The sequence below is a fragment of the Molossus molossus genome, unplaced genomic scaffold (genome assembly GCF_014108415.1).
Source record: "Molossus molossus isolate mMolMol1 unplaced genomic scaffold, mMolMol1.p scaffold_m16_p_2, whole genome shotgun sequence".
Classification (NCBI taxonomy): domain Eukaryota; kingdom Metazoa; phylum Chordata; class Mammalia; order Chiroptera; family Molossidae; genus Molossus; species Molossus molossus.
The window spans coordinates 2,173,059-2,192,603 of record NW_023425355.1 but is presented as its reverse complement, the minus strand read 5'-3'; the positions used below and the strand labels follow the sequence as shown (position 1 = coordinate 2,192,603).

At 53.1% G+C, this 19,545-nt stretch overlaps 3 protein-coding genes across 3 annotated transcripts; 1 reads left to right on the top strand and 2 right to left on the bottom strand.

Annotated features, from left to right (window-relative positions):
• Window positions 1-2,585: 2,585 nt before the first annotated feature.
• Window positions 2,586-9,894, top strand: FOXO4 (forkhead box O4). The gene is made up of 3 exons (XM_036271157.1): window positions 2,586-3,714; window positions 7,143-8,205; window positions 8,519-9,894. Exons 1-3 carry the CDS (start codon window positions 3,262-3,264, stop codon window positions 8,524-8,526), a joined length of 1,524 nt encoding a protein of 507 aa, XP_036127050.1. The 5' UTR covers window positions 2,586-3,261; the 3' UTR covers window positions 8,527-9,894.
• Window positions 9,895-10,345: 451 nt separating this feature from the next.
• CUNHXorf65 (chromosome unknown CXorf65 homolog) lies at window positions 10,346-12,200 on the bottom strand. The gene is made up of 6 exons (XM_036271111.1): window positions 12,134-12,200; window positions 11,928-12,014; window positions 11,590-11,724; window positions 11,196-11,264; window positions 10,680-10,786; window positions 10,346-10,459 (listed from the first exon to the last, which is right to left on the bottom strand). Exons 1-6 carry the CDS (start codon window positions 12,198-12,200, stop codon window positions 10,346-10,348), a joined length of 579 nt encoding a protein of 192 aa, XP_036127004.1.
• A 485-nt stretch (window positions 12,201-12,685) lies between these two features.
• Window positions 12,686-17,789, bottom strand: IL2RG (interleukin 2 receptor subunit gamma). The gene is made up of 8 exons (XM_036270968.1): window positions 17,597-17,789; window positions 17,248-17,401; window positions 16,842-17,026; window positions 16,291-16,430; window positions 15,726-15,888; window positions 14,623-14,728; window positions 13,508-13,577; window positions 12,686-13,170 (listed from the first exon to the last, which is right to left on the bottom strand). Exons 1-8 carry the CDS (start codon window positions 17,733-17,735, stop codon window positions 12,985-12,987), a joined length of 1,143 nt encoding a protein of 380 aa, XP_036126861.1. The 5' UTR covers window positions 17,736-17,789; the 3' UTR covers window positions 12,686-12,984.
• Between the last annotated feature and the right edge of the window lie 1,756 nt (window positions 17,790-19,545).

The following is a 19,545-nucleotide window of genomic DNA, read 5'->3' as shown; positions in this document are numbered from 1 at the left end:
GATGGATGCCGGAGTAGAGAGAAGCAGGACTATGCAGAACCAAGATGGTTATGTCACCCTGAGCAGATTAGTGTCACTTGGAAGGCCCAATGTGCTGCCACCTCGGAAAGATCCCATTTGCATGGAAATCCTTCCCGATGGGTGGAAGCCTGGTCACCACAGAGCAGCACACGTTAAGCAACGCTGCACATGGTGCAACGCAGGGCACTATGCACACACAAGTCAAATTACAGACCCTATCCTTAGGAGCTTGCTGTCTATCAGGAAAATTGCAGCTTGGACAGGCACAAAATATGTATGATACATTTATTAAAAAGCTGTCAAGGCATGGAGGGACCTGGACATGATTATGCTAAGCGACATAAGCCAGTCAGAGAAAAACAAATATCACATGATCTCAGTTATATGTGGAATCTAGTGAACAAAATAAACTGATGAATAAAATAGAACTAGAGGCATGGAAACATGGAACGGACTGAGGGAAGGGGGGAGGGGGCAGGAAGAAATTAACCAAAGAACTTCTATACATATATGCATAGCCCATGCACACAGACAATAGTGTGGTGAAGGCCTGGAGGGGATGGGAACTAGGTGGAGGGGGCACTGGGGGAAAAAGGAGGTTTGGAAAGCTGTAATATTCTCAACAATAAAGATTTAAAAATAAATTTAAAGAATAAAGCTGTCAAATGTACAAATGCAATGTCATTCAATTCTTGATCCCATTCATTCAAACAACACTTATTCAATGTCTACTATGTAACCCCAAGCTGGGGTCACGTTGATACATAAAACTTGTCTCTGGCCCTGGCCGGTTTGGCTCAGTGGTTAGAGCGTCGGCCTGTGGTCCAGAGGGACCTGGGTTTGGTTCCCGCTAAGGACACGTACCTCGGTTGCTGTTTGTTCCCGGCCCTGGTTTTGGTCGTGCAGGTGGCAACCACTCGATTTGTCCCTTTCACGTCGATGTTTCTCTCTCTCTCTCTCTCTCTCTCTCTCTCCCTCTCCCTCTCCCTCTCTCTCCCTCCCACACTATCTGAACAAAAACCGAAAAAATGTCCTTGGGTGAGGATAAAAAATAAAAAAAAAACTTGTCTCTCCCCTCAAGGAGTTCACAGTTTACTGGAAGAGACTTACATGTAAACAAATAACTACAATGCATTATGGTTTGTGCTATATAACATAAGCCTGCAGAAAAGGAAGAACTAACTGCACCTTACAGAGGCAGGGAAGGCTGAATAGGAGTTTTCCAGATTAAGAGAATTTGGGGAGAGGGTGATGAGAGGGAGAACATCCCAGGAAAGGTAGAAAGGGAGCGGGGTTTCCAGGAAATAGTGTAAAATTCTGACTGGTTGTGATTTAGTGAGCCCAGTGAAAGATGAATTAAGAAAGGTGGGAAGTGGCCGGGCTCTGAAGAGACCTGTATGCCTTGTTGGGGACTTTGAACTTCATCACATAGGCAGTGGGAAAAATCAAAAGACATTTCAAGCGAGGAAATTATATGATCCTAGCTGTGTGACTTCGGGCAAGTCACTAAATCTCCTAGCATTAGTGTCTTCATCTATAAAGTGAGTACAATAGTGGTACCTGTCTCAGAGGGTTGATTTGAGGAGTAAATAAGCTCGAGTATGTAAAGTGATCAGCACAGTGCCTGGCACATAATAAGCGCCCCATACATTTTAGCTATTATTGTCAGGAAGGTTTCTGAGAAAGGTAACTTTCTTGGCAGCACCAAACATACACCGTAGCGGGCAAAAGATTGATGACCGCAAGAGGTCCGATTAAGATGACATTGTAATTTAATCCAGTGATAAATAAGGCCTTGAAAGGGGATTTGGATGTGGGAAGCTAGGGAGATGAAAAGGTGAGGGATAAGTCGAGCTTGGGAGACTGGGTAGATCGGGATAACCATTAACCAAATTTAGAGATAAGGGGAGCCAGAGGATGGGGTGTGGACGCAGGAACAGACAAACGAGTTCAGTTTGGGACCTGTTGATGAGAAGCGAAGCCCCCGAAGGTGGGAACCTGGAGGGTATCAGTGTTTACCGGGCAGGCCAGAGAGCCAACGCACAACACTGATGGGTCAGCGAGCACACTGCCGTTGAACTGAGTAAGGGGAGGGGTGGGGAGATACTATCATCAGCTAACCATTTGTTGACGTTACACAAGCCCGCCACCCACCTCCCCAACGGGCGTAACAGCCTGTTCCCCAGGCAGTTCTTAGCCTCTTGCCTCTCGCCTTTCTGCCTCTTGCAGAGCGTGCATTTTTTTTCCCTTTTGCCCTCTCTTAACTGCAAGAAGCAAAAGTCCAGCACCTCTCATCACGGCCCCCTCGGTGACTCCGAACCACAAGCAATGGGGTGGAAAAGGGCGAAAGGAGGAAAAGGATTTTTTTTTTTTTTTTTAGAAAAGAAAAAAAGAGCCCGCAACCCCCTCGGATGAGGTTGCACTCCCAGCTCTCCTGCCACGCCGCTCTCCTGCCGCCTTATCAGCTCCCGGCCGCGGGGCGGGACGGGAAATGTAGTCCTCGAGCCTGAGCGGGTGGCACGACTGGAGGACTCGGTTTCCCAAGCGGCTCTCTGGGCGCGTGCGCAGATGGCTGCCCCGGCGAGTGGTAAACAGAGACGTCAGGCGGGGGCTGCAGCTCGGAGCAAAACAAAAGGGAAACCCGGGGGGCGGGGGGAGGGGGGGTTGGTAGGGGAATCGGTTCTGGAATCAGAGAGGCTGGGGCCAAGGGGACGTAGACCCTCTTAAGAGTGGAGGGAAGGGGAGAGGCGGAGGAGGGGGAGTCAGGGGAGGGGCAAGTGACGCGGGGGAGCGGGGCGTGGGGGAGGGCAGTGATCAGGGTGGAGAAAATTTGGGAGGAGTGTCCGGGGGGCAGCAACTTAAAAGGGGGTGGGAACTGCAGCTAAGGAGACGTTCGCTGATGGGATCGCGATGTATGAGGGGCTACGGTGCCTCGGGTTTAAAAGAGCAGGAAGCGGAGTGAGAGGTTGGAGAAAAAGTCTTCGCTAGGCGGAGATTACAGGTGGTGTCTCGGGACGAGCTCTGGGGCTGCAGGCTGTAGTCGCGAAGAGAAGCAGAGAGTTGTGTGGAAGGGACAGCTTGGGGGGCTAGGGTCCGGGGGCGAGGGGGAAGTTCGAGACTTTTTGAGGACTGGCAGGAATGTGCCACCTGGCCCTGGGTGCTTCCCCCCTGGGGGGAGGCATCGTGAGGGACTGTGGCAGGCTGCTCTGAACGCTGAGCCACAGCGGTCCAGTTCCACGTATGGATCCAGGGAATGAGAATTCAGCCACAGGGGCTGCCGTGATCATAGACCTCGACCCCGACTTCGAACCCCAGAGCCGTCCCCGCTCCTGCACCTGGCCCCTTCCCCGACCAGAGCTTGCTACCCAGCCGCCCGAGCCGCCCGAGGTGGAGCCAGGTCTGGGAGAGAAGGTACAGACGGAGGGGCGCTCAGAGCCAATCCTGTTGCCCTCCCGGCTCCCAGAGCCGGCAGGGGGCCCCCAGTCCGGGATCCTGGGGGCTGTAACAGGTCCTCGGAAGGGAGGCTCCCGCCGGAATGCCTGGGGAAATCAGTCATATGCAGAGCTCATCAGCCAGGCCATTGAAAGCGCCCCGGAGAAGCGACTGACGCTCGCCCAGATCTATGAGTGGATGGTCCGCACGGTGCCCTACTTCAAGGACAAGGGTGACAGCAACAGCTCAGCAGGATGGAAGGTAACTCCGACCCCCTTACCTCTGTCCCAGTACCATCTGCTCCTGGGCCCCCTACCTCCTTACTGCTGCTCGGGGCACCCCTTTTACACCCATCCCCACCCCAGAGACCCACCTTCTATAGTCAATTAGACAAACATTCACTTAGGATATAGTATATCCCATGCTCAGTGCTTGATGCTGGAGGGTCACAGATGAATAAGACACTGTCCTTGCTCTGGAGAAAATTGAATTCTCTGCTCACTGCTCAACACTCCCAGCACAAGTGTTGGCTTGGGCTGCCCCAAACACTTATTCCCACAGAGAAGTCTTTATCCTATGTACTGCAGCAGCTGTGTGGGTTCTCCACATAAACCCAGCCTTCCCTCCGCCCCCACCTCCCACCCCGACACCTTTTCTCCCATTCCTGTGGGATTACTTGGATTCCCTGCTTGCCTCCCAATACCTCAGGGTAGAGGTTCTGTTCTAGAACTCCTGTACCCAAGAAGAAGGAGTGGAATTGGCGAAAGGTAAAGAGTGATACTCGTGGGGTAAGGCGGCTGATTGTACCCACTAAGAAAAAGTGACTGTGAACTGCTACCTGTCTCAGTTTACCTGACCATGCCAAGAAACTCTCCCTAGGAGGGGGCTCTCCAAGTTTGGGGGGGGGGGTCGAGGAATAGTAGTCATGAAGACAAAAAAGAGAGAGCGGGCTGTGACTTCAGCGCCCAAGATCGGGCATTGCTTTGGCTTTCCATGAAGAAACTGTGGGGAAAGATCTCAGTAGATACTCTGCAAACTTGACTTGAGAAAGATGGGGCTCCAATCACGAGATCGGGCGCTTCAACCCCTATTAATGTCTCGTATGCCCATAGGTGGTGAGGTCAGCGTACAAGGAAGTACAGAACGTTGAAAAAGGAGAGGGTCTGCACCCTAGGTCTGTGCTCTCGGGGAATCGGATCTGAGGTAGCCCTAGGGGTTGGGTAGACCAGAAAACAGGACAGCTGACTGAGACCCTGGGCACTATTTCTGGGTAGACTGCCACACCAGAGCCTCGGCTCATAAAGAGCTCCCCTCCTTGGACCCAGCCTACACAGCTGTTTTTCTTTTCTCTTAGGTTCGTTTTCCAGGGCAGAAGAAACAACCATGAGTTGTTAGTTATGCTGTGGGAGTGTAGTCCCTCCTTGAAATTTACACTAATGCGGGGCTTTGAGTTGACAGAGTTGTTTTTACGTTTTTTATTTTATGGATCTCCACAGTAATCTGGAGATTCCACATCTCACATGTTAGGAAACGAAGGTTGAGAAAGGTTAGGAAAGCCACCTACTATCAGTAGAATGAGGACTCCTACTCGGGTCTAACTAGAAATCGTATGTTCTTGCTGCTAGTCCATACTGCCGAATTCTCTTCATTGCAATGATGGCAAAGCCAAATCACACTGAGCGGGGTCTCCAGGGTCTCACCCCTCCCCCAGGCCCCACCCCCACCCTTCCTCCAAGAGGACCTTATGTCTGAACTGGCTTAACTGGTGACTTGCCAGGGTTACTACCACTCCACCAGGGGGCGACACCCACTTAGAACAAGAAAGCTTCGTTTAGATGGCTTGGGGAGCAATTAAGAGTCATTCCCCTTCCAACAGGTAAGAATTCTAGGCCGTTAGGGAGCTGACCTCTCCAGGTACTAGTTCCCAGACCTAAAGAAGGGTCGATGAAGAATTGGGCCACATGGGTATTGAGTCGTAGGGAAGGGGATGCAATAGACTCTGATGAAAGGGGGGAACCATGGTGCCCGAAGTCACTGTGGTCCCGTTACTAAGAGCCCAGGCCGGATGGACAAGTGTGGTGGTTCTTTGAAGGAACTAAGAGTGTTAACGTAGGCAGAGTTGTTGAAGTGGCATCACTGCAGGGCCCCAGGGAGACAAGGAGGTCTTGAGCTAGAGAGCCCTGGAATGAGAAACTACTTCAGCATCTTTCTCCAGGCAAAGGGTCTCCTTATCTAGAGGAGTCAGAAACACATGGTGATTTCTCACCGTCCATAGCTTCAGCCTCCTAGTTGCTCTTCGTCCTTCTGGGCTTCTGAGTTTTCTAAACACTAAAGAGCTCCGTGTGGGAGGTCAGATGCCCCTGAGGTTGTAGATCTTCTGTGCAAATTCCTGAGGAGGAGTGGGGGAAAGGAGGTAGGAAGGAGAAGGGAGGTTGGGAGGCCCAAAAGGATGGCTTCAGCGGCCTGGGGCAACCGGTAGAAATAAGCTGCTCTGGGGGCTCAAGGATCTGCCGATCTCCATTCCCTGGGCCCCTGGGGGGGAAACTTATCTCCAGCAGAGAACATCAGCAGCAAGAGAGGAAGAGAGGACACATGGCTTCTAGTACCCAAGGTACTGAGAGCCAACAGAGCCTCAGGGGAACTTCGCCATCACTCTTAGACCAGGCAGAAATAATGGACTCTGGACCAGGAGCCTGAGTGCGGACTGGGAGCTTGGCACTCCAAGGGGGAGGGCCACTCCTGGGGGTGCTGCCTGATGCCACTCGATGCCACCCTCTGTGTCCTGGGCACTTACACTCTATGAGACCAATTCCGTGAAACGGTCAAGAACACAGGCGAGGCTGGTTAACAATGTGTGGAAGAGATTTAAAACACACTCCCAGAAGTTTGTAAAAGAGAGGAGACTTCAGCTTGGTCCGGACGAACCAGGAGAACTTGGAGAGGGAGTTCCTTCCCAGGACGAGGAGGGTGGGAGGGAGGAATGTGCTTGTGTTTTTGAGGCACAGTGAGAAGCCTGGCCCCAATGTAGTGGAGGGTGTGTGTCCGCAAACGGGGAGAAATCAGAAAGAAGGAATCTTCGAGTCCTCTGGAGAGCTGGGGCCCAAGTGCCCCGCGGGGAGGGGAGCACCAGCTGTACTGAGGTCCCAGCCCCTCAGCCTGTTCAGAGAACTGGCTCAGGGCTGGGTGGGTCTGTCCTGGGCTGGCGTTGCGCCACTGTCCTGTAAACTCCACCCAAGCCTGCACTCCAGGAAAGGGGTGGCGCTGTGGAGTGCTCTTTCCCCTCGGAGCCTGGTTCTTGCAGAACCAGGAGTGAGTCTCCCTGACGCCCCCCACCCCAGGCCCCAGGCAGCCCCCAGAGACTTGGGAGGAGCTGAATGCCATGAGCTTTCCCAGGGTGGGTGCCCTGCCCTCCGCAGTAGGCTGTCGCTCAGCTCGTCTCCGCGCCCCTGTGCGGAGAAGTCTGGAGCTGGGGCTGAGCAGCTTGTCTTCCGGCTGGGAACTGTGTGTGTGGTCTGCTCCCCAACCCCCTCCCCTACCTTTGCCTGTTTCTCCCTGTATTTGACTGGCTTTGAGTCTCCAGGAATGCCTGCCGCGTGCATGGCCCAGAACCCTTTCAGACCGGACTGTGGGCCGCGGGCCTCCCCTGTCCACCACTCATGCCCCTTTCCTGCTGCCTCTGTCCTCTCCAGAACTCCATCCGCCACAACCTGTCCCTGCACAGCAAGTTCATCAAGGTTCACAACGAGGCGACTGGCAAGAGCTCTTGGTGGATGCTGAACCCCGACGGGGGCAAGAGCGGGAAGGCGCCCCGCCGCCGGGCAGCCTCCATGGATAGCAGCAGCAAGCTGCTCCGGGGCCGCAGCAAGGCGCCCAAGAAGAAGCCAGCGGTGCTGCCAGCTCCGCCCGAGGGTGCCACTTCCACGAGCCCTGTTGGCCACTTTGCCAAGTGGTCGGGCAGCCCTCCTTGCTCTCGCAACCGCGAGGAAGCCGATGTGTGGACCACCTTCCGTCCACGAAGCAGTTCCAACGCCAGCACCGTCAGCACCCGGCTGTCCCCGCTGAGGCCCGAGCCCGAGGTGCTGGCAGCCGAGGAAATGCCAGGCGCGGTCAGCAGCTATGCAGGGGGTGTCCCTCCCACCCTGAAGGAAGATCTAGAGCTGTTAGATGGGCTCAATATAACATCGCCCCATTCTCTGCTCCCTCGGAGCAGTCTCTCTGGCTTCTCTCTGCAGCATGCCGGGGTCGCAGGTCCTTTACATGCCTATGGCACCTCCCTGTTCAGCCCAGCAGAGGGGCCCCTGTCAGCAGGAGACGGGTGCTTCTCAAGCTCCCAGTCTCTGGAGGCCCTGCTCACCTCCGATACACCACCACCCCCTGCTGATGTCCTCATGACCCCGGTAGATCCCATCCTGTCCCAGGCTCCCACACTCCTGTTGTTGGGGGGCATACCTTCCTCCAGCAAGGTAGCCACAGGAGTTGGCCTGTGTCCCAAGCCCTCAGAGGCCCCAGGCCCCAGCGGTCTGGTTCCCCCGCTTCCGATGATAGCGCCGCCTCCAGTCATGGCTGGTGCTCCCGTCCCCAAAGCCCTGGGGAGTCCTGTGGTCACACCCTCTACTGAAGCTACAAGCCAACCCAGAATGCCTCAAGATCTCGACCTTGACATGTATCTGGAGAACCTGGAGTGCGACATGGATAACATCATCAGTGACCTCATGGATGGGGACGAGGGACTGGACTTCAACTTTGAGCCAGGTACTGCACCCCTAGTCCCCGTGGCATCTCACAGGCTATGCCCACTCCCAGGTGCCCAGCCACTTCCACAGTCTGAGCAAGGGGGTCACTTAGAACAGGGGTAGGTGGAGCTCCCGGGGGAATGGGAGGCGGCCGTCTTATTACGGTGGCAGTTTCCAGATGGGCCTTGCAGGCCCCTCAGCAGTGCCCACCCCTAGCAGGTAGCACAGGAGAGGTGGCACGGTCTGTTTTCCTTGGCGTGGACTGTGATGGTGGAATTTGGTCACGCCCCAGATGAACCTCTTACGTTGTCATCCGTTTCTTCTTCCTACAGATCCCTGAGCCGAGGCTGGAAGCTTTGTCCCCTGCGTCAGAGGGGGAGCCCGGGGCGCCCATATCCACTTTGTACCCTTGGCCCCACCTGGGGAATTTAGGACCCCGCTTTAGAGCTAGGGTGGGGTCTACTCACGCAGGTGTTGAGGAAATTATCCAGATAAAGCTGCCCCATATGGGAAATATGAGGGGAGGGAAGGGGTGGGGGAAAGGGAAGGGGTTTATTCTCACTGTGCCATTTAGGGAGTAAGGCGCCCTCTTGGGAGCCATCCTCGGCTCCCCCTGTTCCCACCCCCTATGTTTTGTAGCAGGGGTGGGCAATGCTGTCGAAAATGTGAAGTCACCAGTGGCCTTACCCCTGCCTTTGGGAGCAGGACTTTTTTTAGCGTCTTATCTGAGCTGGTCCAGGCTAGATCGAGCCTGGGGTTTTTATGCAGTGGCCTCTTCGGCCATGGGGGGGGGAGGGTGGTGGGGACCTGAAAGGGCCAACGTCTGAGCACTGGGGTGGCTTGCCAGGCCATATGACCCTTGGAAGACTGCAGACAACAGAAAGGCTTTATATAAACTTTTCATGATCTATAAACACAAATATAGAGATTTTTAACAGTGGCAAGGTGCTAGTGATGGAGAGAAGGCTTTTTTTTTCTTTCTGAAGGCTTTGTCATAATGACATGTTGCAAACACTACAGACACGACTTGGGGGAAACGTGGGGGGGGCTCAGGCAGGAGAGCAGCTGTTCTGAGTTGGGGGGGGCACGTCCACACAGCCAGGCCCTACATTCTGCCACCTTGTGCCTAGGAGCGTGCGGTGTTGGGATGTAGCCACACTCTCCCGTGACCCGCTGTGGGCTAGCGCTCCGGTGGGGGAGAGCACACTGAAGGCCTGGAATTAGTTTGTGGCCTGGGAAGGGGGTGGGAGGGGGATGAGAAGGAGGGAAGGATTTAGGGTGGTAAAGTTAGGCACAGAGACCTCCCTGTTCAAGGCCCCTGACAGCTGTCCCTGCCCTTCTTCCCCTTGCCTGACTACAGGGGTTATGTGGAAGTGTGTGTGGTAGCAGGCAGGGGGAGGGGCAGAACAGGGAAGGGGGAGCTGGGGAGCTTGGCTGAGGGTCTGGGAAATGAGCGGGGATGGAGGGGAATGTGGATCAGGTTTACTAGCACCTGCCAGGGAGGCCATCTGGGGCTCTTCCACCCCAGCCCCCAAAGCAGCCCCTCCCCCAGCCCCTTTGCATTGTCCCCTCCCCCACCCCTGCTGTGGGTTCCCATCATTTCCTGTGTCAGCGCCTGGCCTACCCCGATTGTATCATGTGCTAGATTGGAGTGGGGAAGTGTGTCAAATCAATAAATGAATAAATTCAATAAATGACTATAACCAGCTCTGGTTTCTGCTGCCTTGCTGCCCCCCTCGGACAAGGGGGAGGGAGGGGAAAGGCGATGGTTGGTGGGACTGCCCAGAGGCTGAGAGGTGGGGGTGGGGGAATTTCAGCAGGGGCAGAGGGTGGGGGTGGGAGAAGGGAAGTGGCCCGTCAGCCACCTAACCTAAGCAGCCTGTGATAGGCGTCCTCTGGTAGTCTAGCTGGGAGAGACCCCACCCCCTGCTCTGTCCCACTGTCCCTCAAAGGCTCATTGTACTAGACTTCAAAGTCTTTCTTCACCCCGCCCATGTGCACACCCCGGCCCTCTCCTGCGGCTCCCACCCACCCTCAGCCTCCAGGCTGCCTGGGGCGCCCGAGCCTCCTGGCAGATACCGGGAGAAGGAGTGTCTTGAAAAAGGAACCTCACATTAAATTCCAGTAATTTCACACCTAGTATTGCTGCTCTCGCTCGGTCACTTTATTTTTTTAGCCTGTTTTCCCTTCTTACTGAGAATGCCTGGCCTGGCCTTTTGTGACTGACCCTTGCGAGGGGACTTGCGAGAGGACTTGTCGTCACCTGCTTTGGACTGGAAAAAGAAAGGGTTGGCGGGTCAGATAAAGAAGTTCGTGCAAGGAAACATACTCCGAACTAGGGTCAAAGGCAGGAAAACGGGGGTGGAAGGCGGGTCTGGGGCATGGATGGCTTTGGAAAGGAAATTTAACCCAGAGGGCCATGGTGGAGGAGCCTGGTTGGCTCAGGAGAGACACAGAAGGATGCTGGGACGGATCAGATTCGGGTAATCTTACTGAAAGATTCACCGAGGAATCAATTTTAACGGCCTTCTTGGCTTCTTGGAGTCTAAGCATTTTCAGTCGGCTCTTCTCCAACACATCACATTGTGTACGCAAGGACTCTACAAAGAAGGAAAAGGCACCCCTACCTCTGAGGACCAGAGACCTTACCCATCCTGTCCCCCGCCCCCATCATTCAAATGATCATTTGGAACAACCCAGCCTCAAGTTAGTCTGAGGAGTGACCCAGAGGTGCCTAAGCTCCAAGAGAAAGGGATGGAGGGCAAGATGGAAATGATGGGGTGATGATAGGAAGAGATACTGAGAAGATGGCCAAGAAGTAGGGGGAAGGGTGAATGACACATAATTCCTCCTGGTTTGAGCTAAGCATCGCTCCTAAAGTGAACCTAGACCCTTTCCCTAGGATCCTGTGGTCCTGCTTGCTGCACACCACCAGCCCCAGCCTATATTCGCCATCACCAGCTATGTGCAGTACTCTGACGGTCCTCCTTTCTCCACTGTGCTTCTTACCAAGCAGCGTGTGCTCTGGATTCTTCAAGAGGGGCACAAAAGCTAGGTAGGCATTCGCAAGTTGGGTTCCTGTGAATACAGCAGTGTGCTATCCTCAGCCCCTGTCACCAAGTCTCCACCCTTCCAAAGCCCAAGATTTCAGGACCCTAACACTCAACGCTACCTTGAGCTGGTTTACCTTATTTCCTCCCCTCAGATCCATCCCTAGGATAAAGGGGGGGGGGGGGCGCATGGTATGCGTGAACCTAACCTATTGTCACAGGCAGTGCCCCTTCTTAGGCTGACTAGGGATGGTGCATTGGATCTGGGGGAGGGTGCTCTCTTTTAAGGACAAGGTCCACAATCCATCCTGAGGGCCTTGCTCTATCTCCAGGGAATGCTCCCAAACCTCTACCTGCTGTCCCACGTGCCACCCTGCAAACGAAGTAGGTGTTTCGAGCTGTAAGGAATTTGCTGGCATAGTCTCCAGGTATCTTCATCAGGAAAAACAACTTCATTGTTCCCGTTTCATCACACAAATCAATGGTGTCTGGAGGGAGGCCACAGGGGTCATTGGGGCAGCTCAGGAAGGAGACTGGGGGCAAAAGGGACCCGTGAGCCTGTCCACAGTGAGCTGGAGGAAGGTGTAGGGATTCAAGGAGCTCTCTTCTTGTCAGCAGAAGGACTTGGAGGCCAGAGATGACTCTACTACTTCTGACCCTTGGGCATCAGACCCCTCCCCAAACTCCTCACCTGTTTTAGCCAACCCCACTTTACTGCGGATGTAATGCAGCAACCGGTGGACCGCACAATTCATATTGACAATAAAAATCTCATTATCTAAGAAGAGATGGGATGGGGCATGTGACCCTCCTCTAGTTATACCGTCCCTGTGATCCCCACTGCCCTCATACCTTCCCAGCCTTACACACAGACTCCAGCTCCGTGGCGCCCCTCACCTCCATGGTTGATGTAGATGTATGTGCTCTCAAGAACTTTCTCTTGAGAGAGAGACTGTTGACTCATGAGGACGGAGGGTGTTCTGGAGGTCTTGGGGATCCATGGGGTCAGGGAACTGGAGAGGCAGATGGACTACATTGCCCGAGGAACCCAGACCGGGCAGACAGGAGAGAGCTCTTGGCAGTGCTAGATAACCAGCATCGCTAGGGGTGGGGCCTGAGGCAGCACCTGAGGGATTGTGAGGTCAGAGGTGGTACGTGTGGCAGAAGGTAGAGTAAGCATAAGGGGGAGAAGAACCTGGGTGAGGTCTGGAGATCCGTTGGGAATGGGGGCAACATGGTAAATCAAACTCTGAACCGGGCCCCAGAAGGACACCTGAGAGAAAAGTTCAGTTTCTAGAAGAGAATTTTTTCTAGTTAATTTGTGGTACTACTGCTTCCACAGAAGGAGTCCACCGCTCCTTTCCCTGTGCCCAGAATCATGCCCCCGCCCTTACTGTACCTCACGTTTCCCCTGCTCCCTGCCCCAGCAACAGACATTCTTGACGATGATCAACAGAAACTTTATTTCTCATTGATTCGGGAACAACTGAGGGGTAGGCGGAAAGAGGGAGGGAGAAAGAGTTCTGCGAAGAGGAAGGGCCGGATTGAGAGCGATAACAAACATGTACAGGGCTAAGGGGCAATTCTCATGGAGGAGATTCTGAATGAGATTCTGAATGACAGTTAGAGGGGGCACACATTCCAAATCAGCCTCAGTGGGGTGAGGGGAGCCTTGGGCCCAGGCTGGTTGGATGAGGCGAAGTTGGTACAATTTAGGGCTACAGGGACCCTGAGGTTCTGCCAGGGTATCAGGGCTCAGGTTTCAGGGTGTAGCCTGGGGGAGCCCAGTAGGGGCTATGCTGGCTGCAGGGGGAGCCCCCAGGCCCTTCCCCTGGAGCACCTCCTTTTGGAGGCATCTCACTGACGTGGCAGAGCCTTTCGTTGTAGTCTGGCTGCAGGCTCTCCGCCAGCCCCTTAGACACGCCACTCCAGGCCTAGAGACAGATATCTCCAGGTCAGGGGTCAATTAGGGGCAGGAAGCAAAAGACCCAGGCTCTGTGCTAGACAAGCTCTCACAACGTCCGCACCACTAGGACTGCAGAAGGGACACACAGACTCCTGGGCTCCCAACACCACCGTTTCCATCTGCCTCAACCAATCTACAATCAGTTCTTCTGTGTGTCTCTCTCCGTCTACCCCCTCCCCCAACTGGTCGGCTGCATTCTGACACTTAGTGCGGGCCCTCCCCTCCCCTTCTGCCCTCCACACTCTGTCTAGCTGCAGGAAGTGGGCAGTTGACAGACTGCAGTCTGCCTATGACCATGTTCTCACCGAAAAGTTCCCGTGGTATTCGGTAACCAGATCCTCTAGGCTCTTGAGGGTAGGAATTCGGGGCATGGTCCTAGGGTAGGGGGAGAAAGAGGGAGCAGGCGCACATTGGTGATGCTCTTTTGTTACCCATTTTTCCCAGTTCTCCCGTATGGAATCAAGAGATTCCGTGTTCTCTGTGCCTGCAGCTTCCTTCAGTCACCATGCCACCTGGGCGACACCTCATTCCTTACTGTCCCACCCTCTTCTTCCTTTTTTATTGATTTGAGAGAGAGGAAGGGAGATAGAGAGAAACGGAAACACCGATGAGAGAGAACACTGAATGGCCGCCTCCTGCATGCTCCCCAGTGGGGTCGGGCCCACAACCTGGACATGTGCCCTGACCGGGAATTGAACTGATGACCGACCCCTTGGTGCATGGGTCAAAGCTCAACCACATCAACCGGGCTGATAAGTTATCTTTTACATATATATATATACACATACATACATATATATGTATATATATATATACACACACATATATGTATATATATATACACACACATATGTATGTGTGTATATATATACACACACATATATATGTGTATATATATATATTTTCTTTATTGGTTTTAGAGAGAGAGGAAGGGAGAGGGAGAGAGATAGAAACATCGATGAGAGAGAACATCGATTGGCCACCTCCTGCATGCTCCCCACTGGGGATCGGGCCCACAACCTGGGCATTTGCCCTGACCAGAAATCAAACTGGCTACCTCTTGGTGCATTGGTTGACGCTCAACCAGTGAGCCACACCAGCCGGGCAATAAGCCATATTTTTAAAGATATTTTTAAAACTGATTTTAGAGAGAAGAAGGGAGAAAGGGAGAGATGGAAACACTGATAAGAGGGAACATCGATTGGCCACCTTCTGCATGTCCCCCACGGGGGATTTGGCCCACAGCCTGGGCCTATGTGCTGACCTGGAATCAAACCAGCGACCCCTTGGTGCATGGGTCCACACTCAACCACCGAGCCACACTGGCCGGGCCCCCCCTCTTCTTCTGTAGACCCTGTAATAAACTATCTCTACTATTTCCAGCCACCCCCTCTTTTCTCTGTGATTCCCTAAGTCTCACCGTTCCAACCAGCAGTACACACAGATGAGGCTGATGATCACCCCCATGGAGCCCAGGGGGATGAGTACCGCTTCCAGCGCGAACAGCGGCAGGGGCTGTATGGACCCTACGGAGAAGAGGAGAGAGAAAGAGCCGTGACACTTGTCACAGCGGGCACTGTGCTAGACCCTTTCCATAGAATTAGTTCTCACAACTCCCAAGAGTGGGGGCCAGTTAGTGTCTCCATTTTATAGACAAGGAAAGACAGTCAAAGAGATTAGTGATGTGCCCGAGATCAAAGAGGCAGTAAGTGGCAGAGGCAGATTTATTTATTTTTTATGTAATTTTTTTTTATCCTCACCTGAGGACATTTTTTTGATATTTTGTTCGAATAGAGTGGGAGGGAGAGAGAGAGAGAAAAATCGACGTGAAAGGGACACATGGAGTGGTCACCAACCGCACGACCCAACCAGGGCCGGGGACAAACTGCAGCTGAGGTACGTGCCCTTGGCGGGAACCAAACCCGGGTCTCTCTGGACCACAGGCCGACACTCTAACTGCTGAGCCAAACTGGCCAGGGCTAACTTTTTTTTCTTTATTGATTTTAGAGAGAGAGGAAGAAAGAGGGAGAGAGAGATAGAAACATCGATGAGAAAGAACATCAACTGGCCGCCTCCTGCATGCCCCCCACTGGGATCGGACCCACAACCTGGGCATGTGCCCTGACCAGGAATCAAACCAGCAACCCCTTGGTGCATGGGTCAAGGCTCAACTACTGAGCCACACCGGCCGGGCTGGAGAGGCAGGTTTAAACCCGAGACCTGGCTGGTTCCAAAGCCATCTTTATCATGCACCTGGGGATGCTGTAGGACCAGCTCATACATTCTATCTCCCCTTTGAGCACCCCTTGGCCTCCTCCTCAACCCATCCCCTACTCGGACAACACCTCGACCCAACCCTACACGGAAAAACCCTGCTTCCTGGGGGTTGGGGTTGAACAGTGAGGGGAGATGGGCCACCGATTTGGGACCTCAGGGATAGGGAGACAGAGCAAAAGACAGTGGTGCTAGAAAGGTTGAGGTGTTGGGCTTCTGAGTCAGGGGGAGGCATTAGGCCCATTTTACCCTTTGAAGTATGGCTGCCCCAATGGATCGGGTGGCTCCATTCACTCCAAAGCTTAGCACTTCCACAGAGTGGGTTAAAGCGGCTCCGAACACGAAATGTGTAGAGTTTCTGCCCATCCACACTAGGCAGGGAGAAGCTACGTCTGTGGTCCACTGACTGTTCCTGGGGGAGAAAGAGGGTGAGGGAAAGATGGGTGTCTATAAAAGAAAGGAGAATTAAAACTGCTGCCCCTCCCCCTTTGTCATCGTCTGGTTCTTTCCAGTCCCTCCCTCCTCTCTTCACTACTCAAGCCACACTGTCCCCTTCACTGACTAGAGTCCAATGCCTCTCTCCAGACTTCCTTAAAGGGTTCCTTTGGTTAACATATCTGTGTGGTGTTGGGAAGAGTACAGGCAGAGAAATGCTAATGAGAACTCACTGGTGATGATAGGGAAAGGAGTTGGAAGGGGACGCAGGGTGGGCAGAAAATAAGGCTTGGGATCAAGCCCTCCCGTTTGGCTGATTGCATCCCTTACCCCCACTTGCTTGGTCTTAGCGGCTACGTTCATATCCCCAGTCACTTACAGTCCAGCTGTGGTCCCGGTCACTCCGGTACTGCACCAAATGTTCCAAACAGTGGTCCAAGTATCTGTTGCTCCATCTCAGTTCTAATTGGGATTCGCTCAGGTTGTGGAGTGTTAGGTTCTCCGGAGCCCAGGGAATCACTGGAGACATATGTGTGAGTGCGGTCATTCCCCTGGCCTAGACGAGTCAGGGTCCTGAAGGTAGTGCTCCTGATACCTCCTCCTTCCCCATCCCAAACCCTCACCTCTCCCTTTCTGCCCACAGTATACCCCCCCCCGTTTTTTTTTTTTTTCAGATAGAGTGGGAGGGAGGGAGGGAGGGAGGGGGAGAGAGAGAGAGAGAGAGAGAGAGAGAAACATGGACGTGAAAGAGACACATCGACTGACTGCCTCCCAAACTACCCGACCAGGGCCCGGGAGGATCCGCAACCAAGGTACATGCCCTTGACCAGAATCTAACCCATGACTCATTGGTCTGCGGGCCGACGCTCTAACCGCTGAGCCAAACCAGCCAGGGCCATCCCTGGACTCTTGATCCCCTGTCCAAGTTACCCAGATCCTGCAGTCTTAGCATCTTTTCAGTGTGCCTCCTGGGTTCCCGGGGGTCCCGAAGCTGGACAACAAATGTCTGGTAGAGCTGGATGTTCTCTTTTCCCAACCAACAGCCAGAAGTGACCTCTGCAGAGTATAGGTAGTGGCCACACTCCTGGACTTGGTCATGCTCAGAGTTCTGGTACCTAGAGAAACGTTGGAAGGAAGAGGAACGGCGGGGTAAACTTGGGTTCTGCAGACAGCCACAGCCCAGCCTTGTCTCTGAACTGACTTATGACTTACCCCCTGAGAAAACAGTGGGGAGCCCAGGATGCTGGCTACCCTCTTTCTTGGTCCCCGTGCAATCTCTCACATCCAGCCCACCTCCTCTTCCTCCCCCGTGCTATCCCCTTTTCCTTTCTCATACCAATAGTGCAGAGTCAGGTTGCTGGGCTGGGGCTCAGAGCTGCTGTTCCAAGTGCAGTTCATGTACTCGACGTTGAATACAAAACACTGAACGTCAGGGAGGGGCAGGGTGGAAACATTGAGGATCCCAGGGGGAGTAGAACGCAGGAAGAAATCTAGCTTGGGGAGAAAATGAAGGGGGGGAGGGGAAGAGAAGAGATGATGGTCAGAAGAAGAAACAGCGTGAGGCAGGGAACCCTTCCCCTTCCCTCCCCCAACGCTCTTAAAAAACTCTGTCTGCGTCCTTGTCATAGCCAGTGGCAGGTTCCAGATTTCGGTATGGCCCCTTCCCAGCCTCCCTTCTCACCAACCTCTTCCAGTCCCAGCTTTGCCACCAGCTTTGATGTCTTCATTCCCTCTGGGCTTGAGGACAGGGGGGTTCACCCCCATCCCCAGCAGAGGCAGCTGCAGGAATAAGAGGGATCTGAGTGGCAATGGTAGCTTCAACATGGCACACTTGCTCTTCGTTCCCTGGGTGTACTGTGTCAGGAAACTGGGCCCCTCACCCGCGCGCCTACCCGCTACCCCTCCCCACCCATACATACATTTCCTTCTGTCATAGCTTCCGGTGGAAAGAACCTTAGAAACCAGGGCTGTACAGAGACTGTGGCAAAAGTGTGCTATGACACTTGCTAAGTCTTCTGGGAGATTACGTGTTGACCTAATCCGTAGGTGTAACATTACCCGGCTGTGAGGTGGTATTCAGTATGTTGGGCATACAATACTGTCAGAAACTTGAGAATTCTTAGACCACCTAGATCCTGAGAAGGATGTTATCAACACCACCATCACCACCATTCCCAACCACCTTCTCATCAAAATTACTTTATCCTATACAGTGGAGGTTCTGAACCTCTTCCCCATCCTATGTCATGCTCCTTCCTTGGGTCAGTCACCCTGAAACCACTGTCAAAGCTCCACTGTTTTGGCTGGATGGAAAACACAGTCTCGACTCCTCTGGGCACATATATAGCTGTCTTTCCTGTGACCTAATCCAAACCAGAATATCCATCCTTAGCTCCTGGCTGAGCTGGGTCCTTGTTGAGCCTGGTGAGGAGGTCTGACTTAGGAAATGGAGGAACCCCAAATAGTAACTTCAAAGCCTCATCTTCAGTTAATCTGCTTCCCTTCCTGTGTTCCCTCTCTCAGTTCATGGGATCATCACCGTCTCAGTCACCCAGAGGCAAAGTCTTCCTCAAACTCCTCCCCCTCTCACTCAGAATCCAATCCGCTCTACTGAGCCCAGCCGTGGTGCTAAATCAGCCTTTCATTCCCTCTAGTGATGAACCTTGTTTTCAAATGATTTTGATTTTTTTAAATTCTTTATTTTTTAAAGTTTTTTTTAATTTATTTATTTTTATTATTTTATTCCTCACCCGAGGATATTTTTCCTATTTATCATTAGTTAGAGTGGGAGGGAGGGGGAGAGAGACACACAGAAAGAAACATCCAGCAACATCAACTGGTTGCCTCCGTGTCACATGACCCGACCAAGGCCAGGGACCAACCGCAGCGGAGGTGCATGCCCTTGACCAGAATCGAACCTGCGGCTGATTGGTCTGCAGGCCGTGGCTCTAACCGCTGTGCAAAACAGGCCAGTGATGATTCTTAGGGGAACCCACTAACTGGCCTCTTTTTGTAGAGTTCCCCTGCTCTCTGCCCTAGCCTGGGGAGCTCAGTTGGTTTGAAAATTGTCCTGATATGCCAAGGTTGTGGGTTCGATCCCCAGTCATCCCGTCGGCAGATTTCTCTCCCCCCAAACAGAGAGTTGATGGGAGCGAGTATTTACACAAATTGTTCATTCAGCAAACATTTATTTGGCCTTTAATACGTCCCAGGCACTGTGCTTATGTTCTACCCCACCCTAATTTTCTGTGGATTAAAATTCCTTAGGGTTAGCTCAAATATTACCTCCTCCAAGCAGAATGCTTCCTCTCCCCAGTCAGAATCAATTCGTCTCCGCACTGTCAGTCAATATAGCATGTTATTATTTTGTTATTTGCTAGCTGTAGTTTTAATAATTTGTTACTTTTAGTATAGCACTGTGTCCTTTTTCTAAAAGGCAACATCGCCATCAAAGAATATCGGCTCAAGAAAGTCAAGCATAACATTCTAGGCTCGGCTCTGTTACTTAGTAGCTGTATAATACGGGGCGAGTGAACTTGCAGCGTCCCAGGCACCGAAGGAAGCCGGCAGCCTCCAGTTCGGGGGCTGTGCGCGGATTAGAGGAGCTGCTACTGTACCCAACGTGTCTGACCCT

Coding starts and splice junctions, on each gene's coding strand:
- FOXO4 (XM_036271157.1), top strand. CDS start 3,262: ATGGATCCAGGGAATGAGAATTCAGCCACAGGGGCTGCCGTGATCATA. Junction 3,715..7,142: donor ACAGCTCAGCAGGATGGAAG/GTAACTCCGACC, acceptor TGTCCTCTCCAG/AACTCCATCCGCCACAACCT.
- IL2RG (XM_036270968.1), bottom strand. CDS start 17,735: ATGTTGAAGCTACCATTGCCACTCAGATCCCTCTTATTCCTGCAGCTG. Junction 13,578..14,622: donor GTGTACTGCTGGTTGGAACG/GTGAGACTTAGG, acceptor CCCCTACCCTAG/GACCATGCCCCGAATTCCTA. Junction 13,171..13,507: donor AATACCACGGGAACTTTTCG/GTGAGAACATGG, acceptor ATCTGTCTCTAG/GCCTGGAGTGGCGTGTCTAA.
- CUNHXorf65 (XM_036271111.1), bottom strand. CDS start 12,200: ATGAGTCAACAGTCTCTCTCTCAAGAGAAAGTTCTTGAGAGCACATAC. Junction 11,265..11,589: donor GGTGGCACGTGGGACAGCAG/GTAGAGGTTTGG, acceptor CTGTATTCACAG/GAACCCAACTTGCGAATGCC. Junction 10,460..10,679: donor ATTCCTCGGTGAATCTTTCA/GTAAGATTACCC, acceptor TTCTTTTTCCAG/TCCAAAGCAGGTGACGACAA.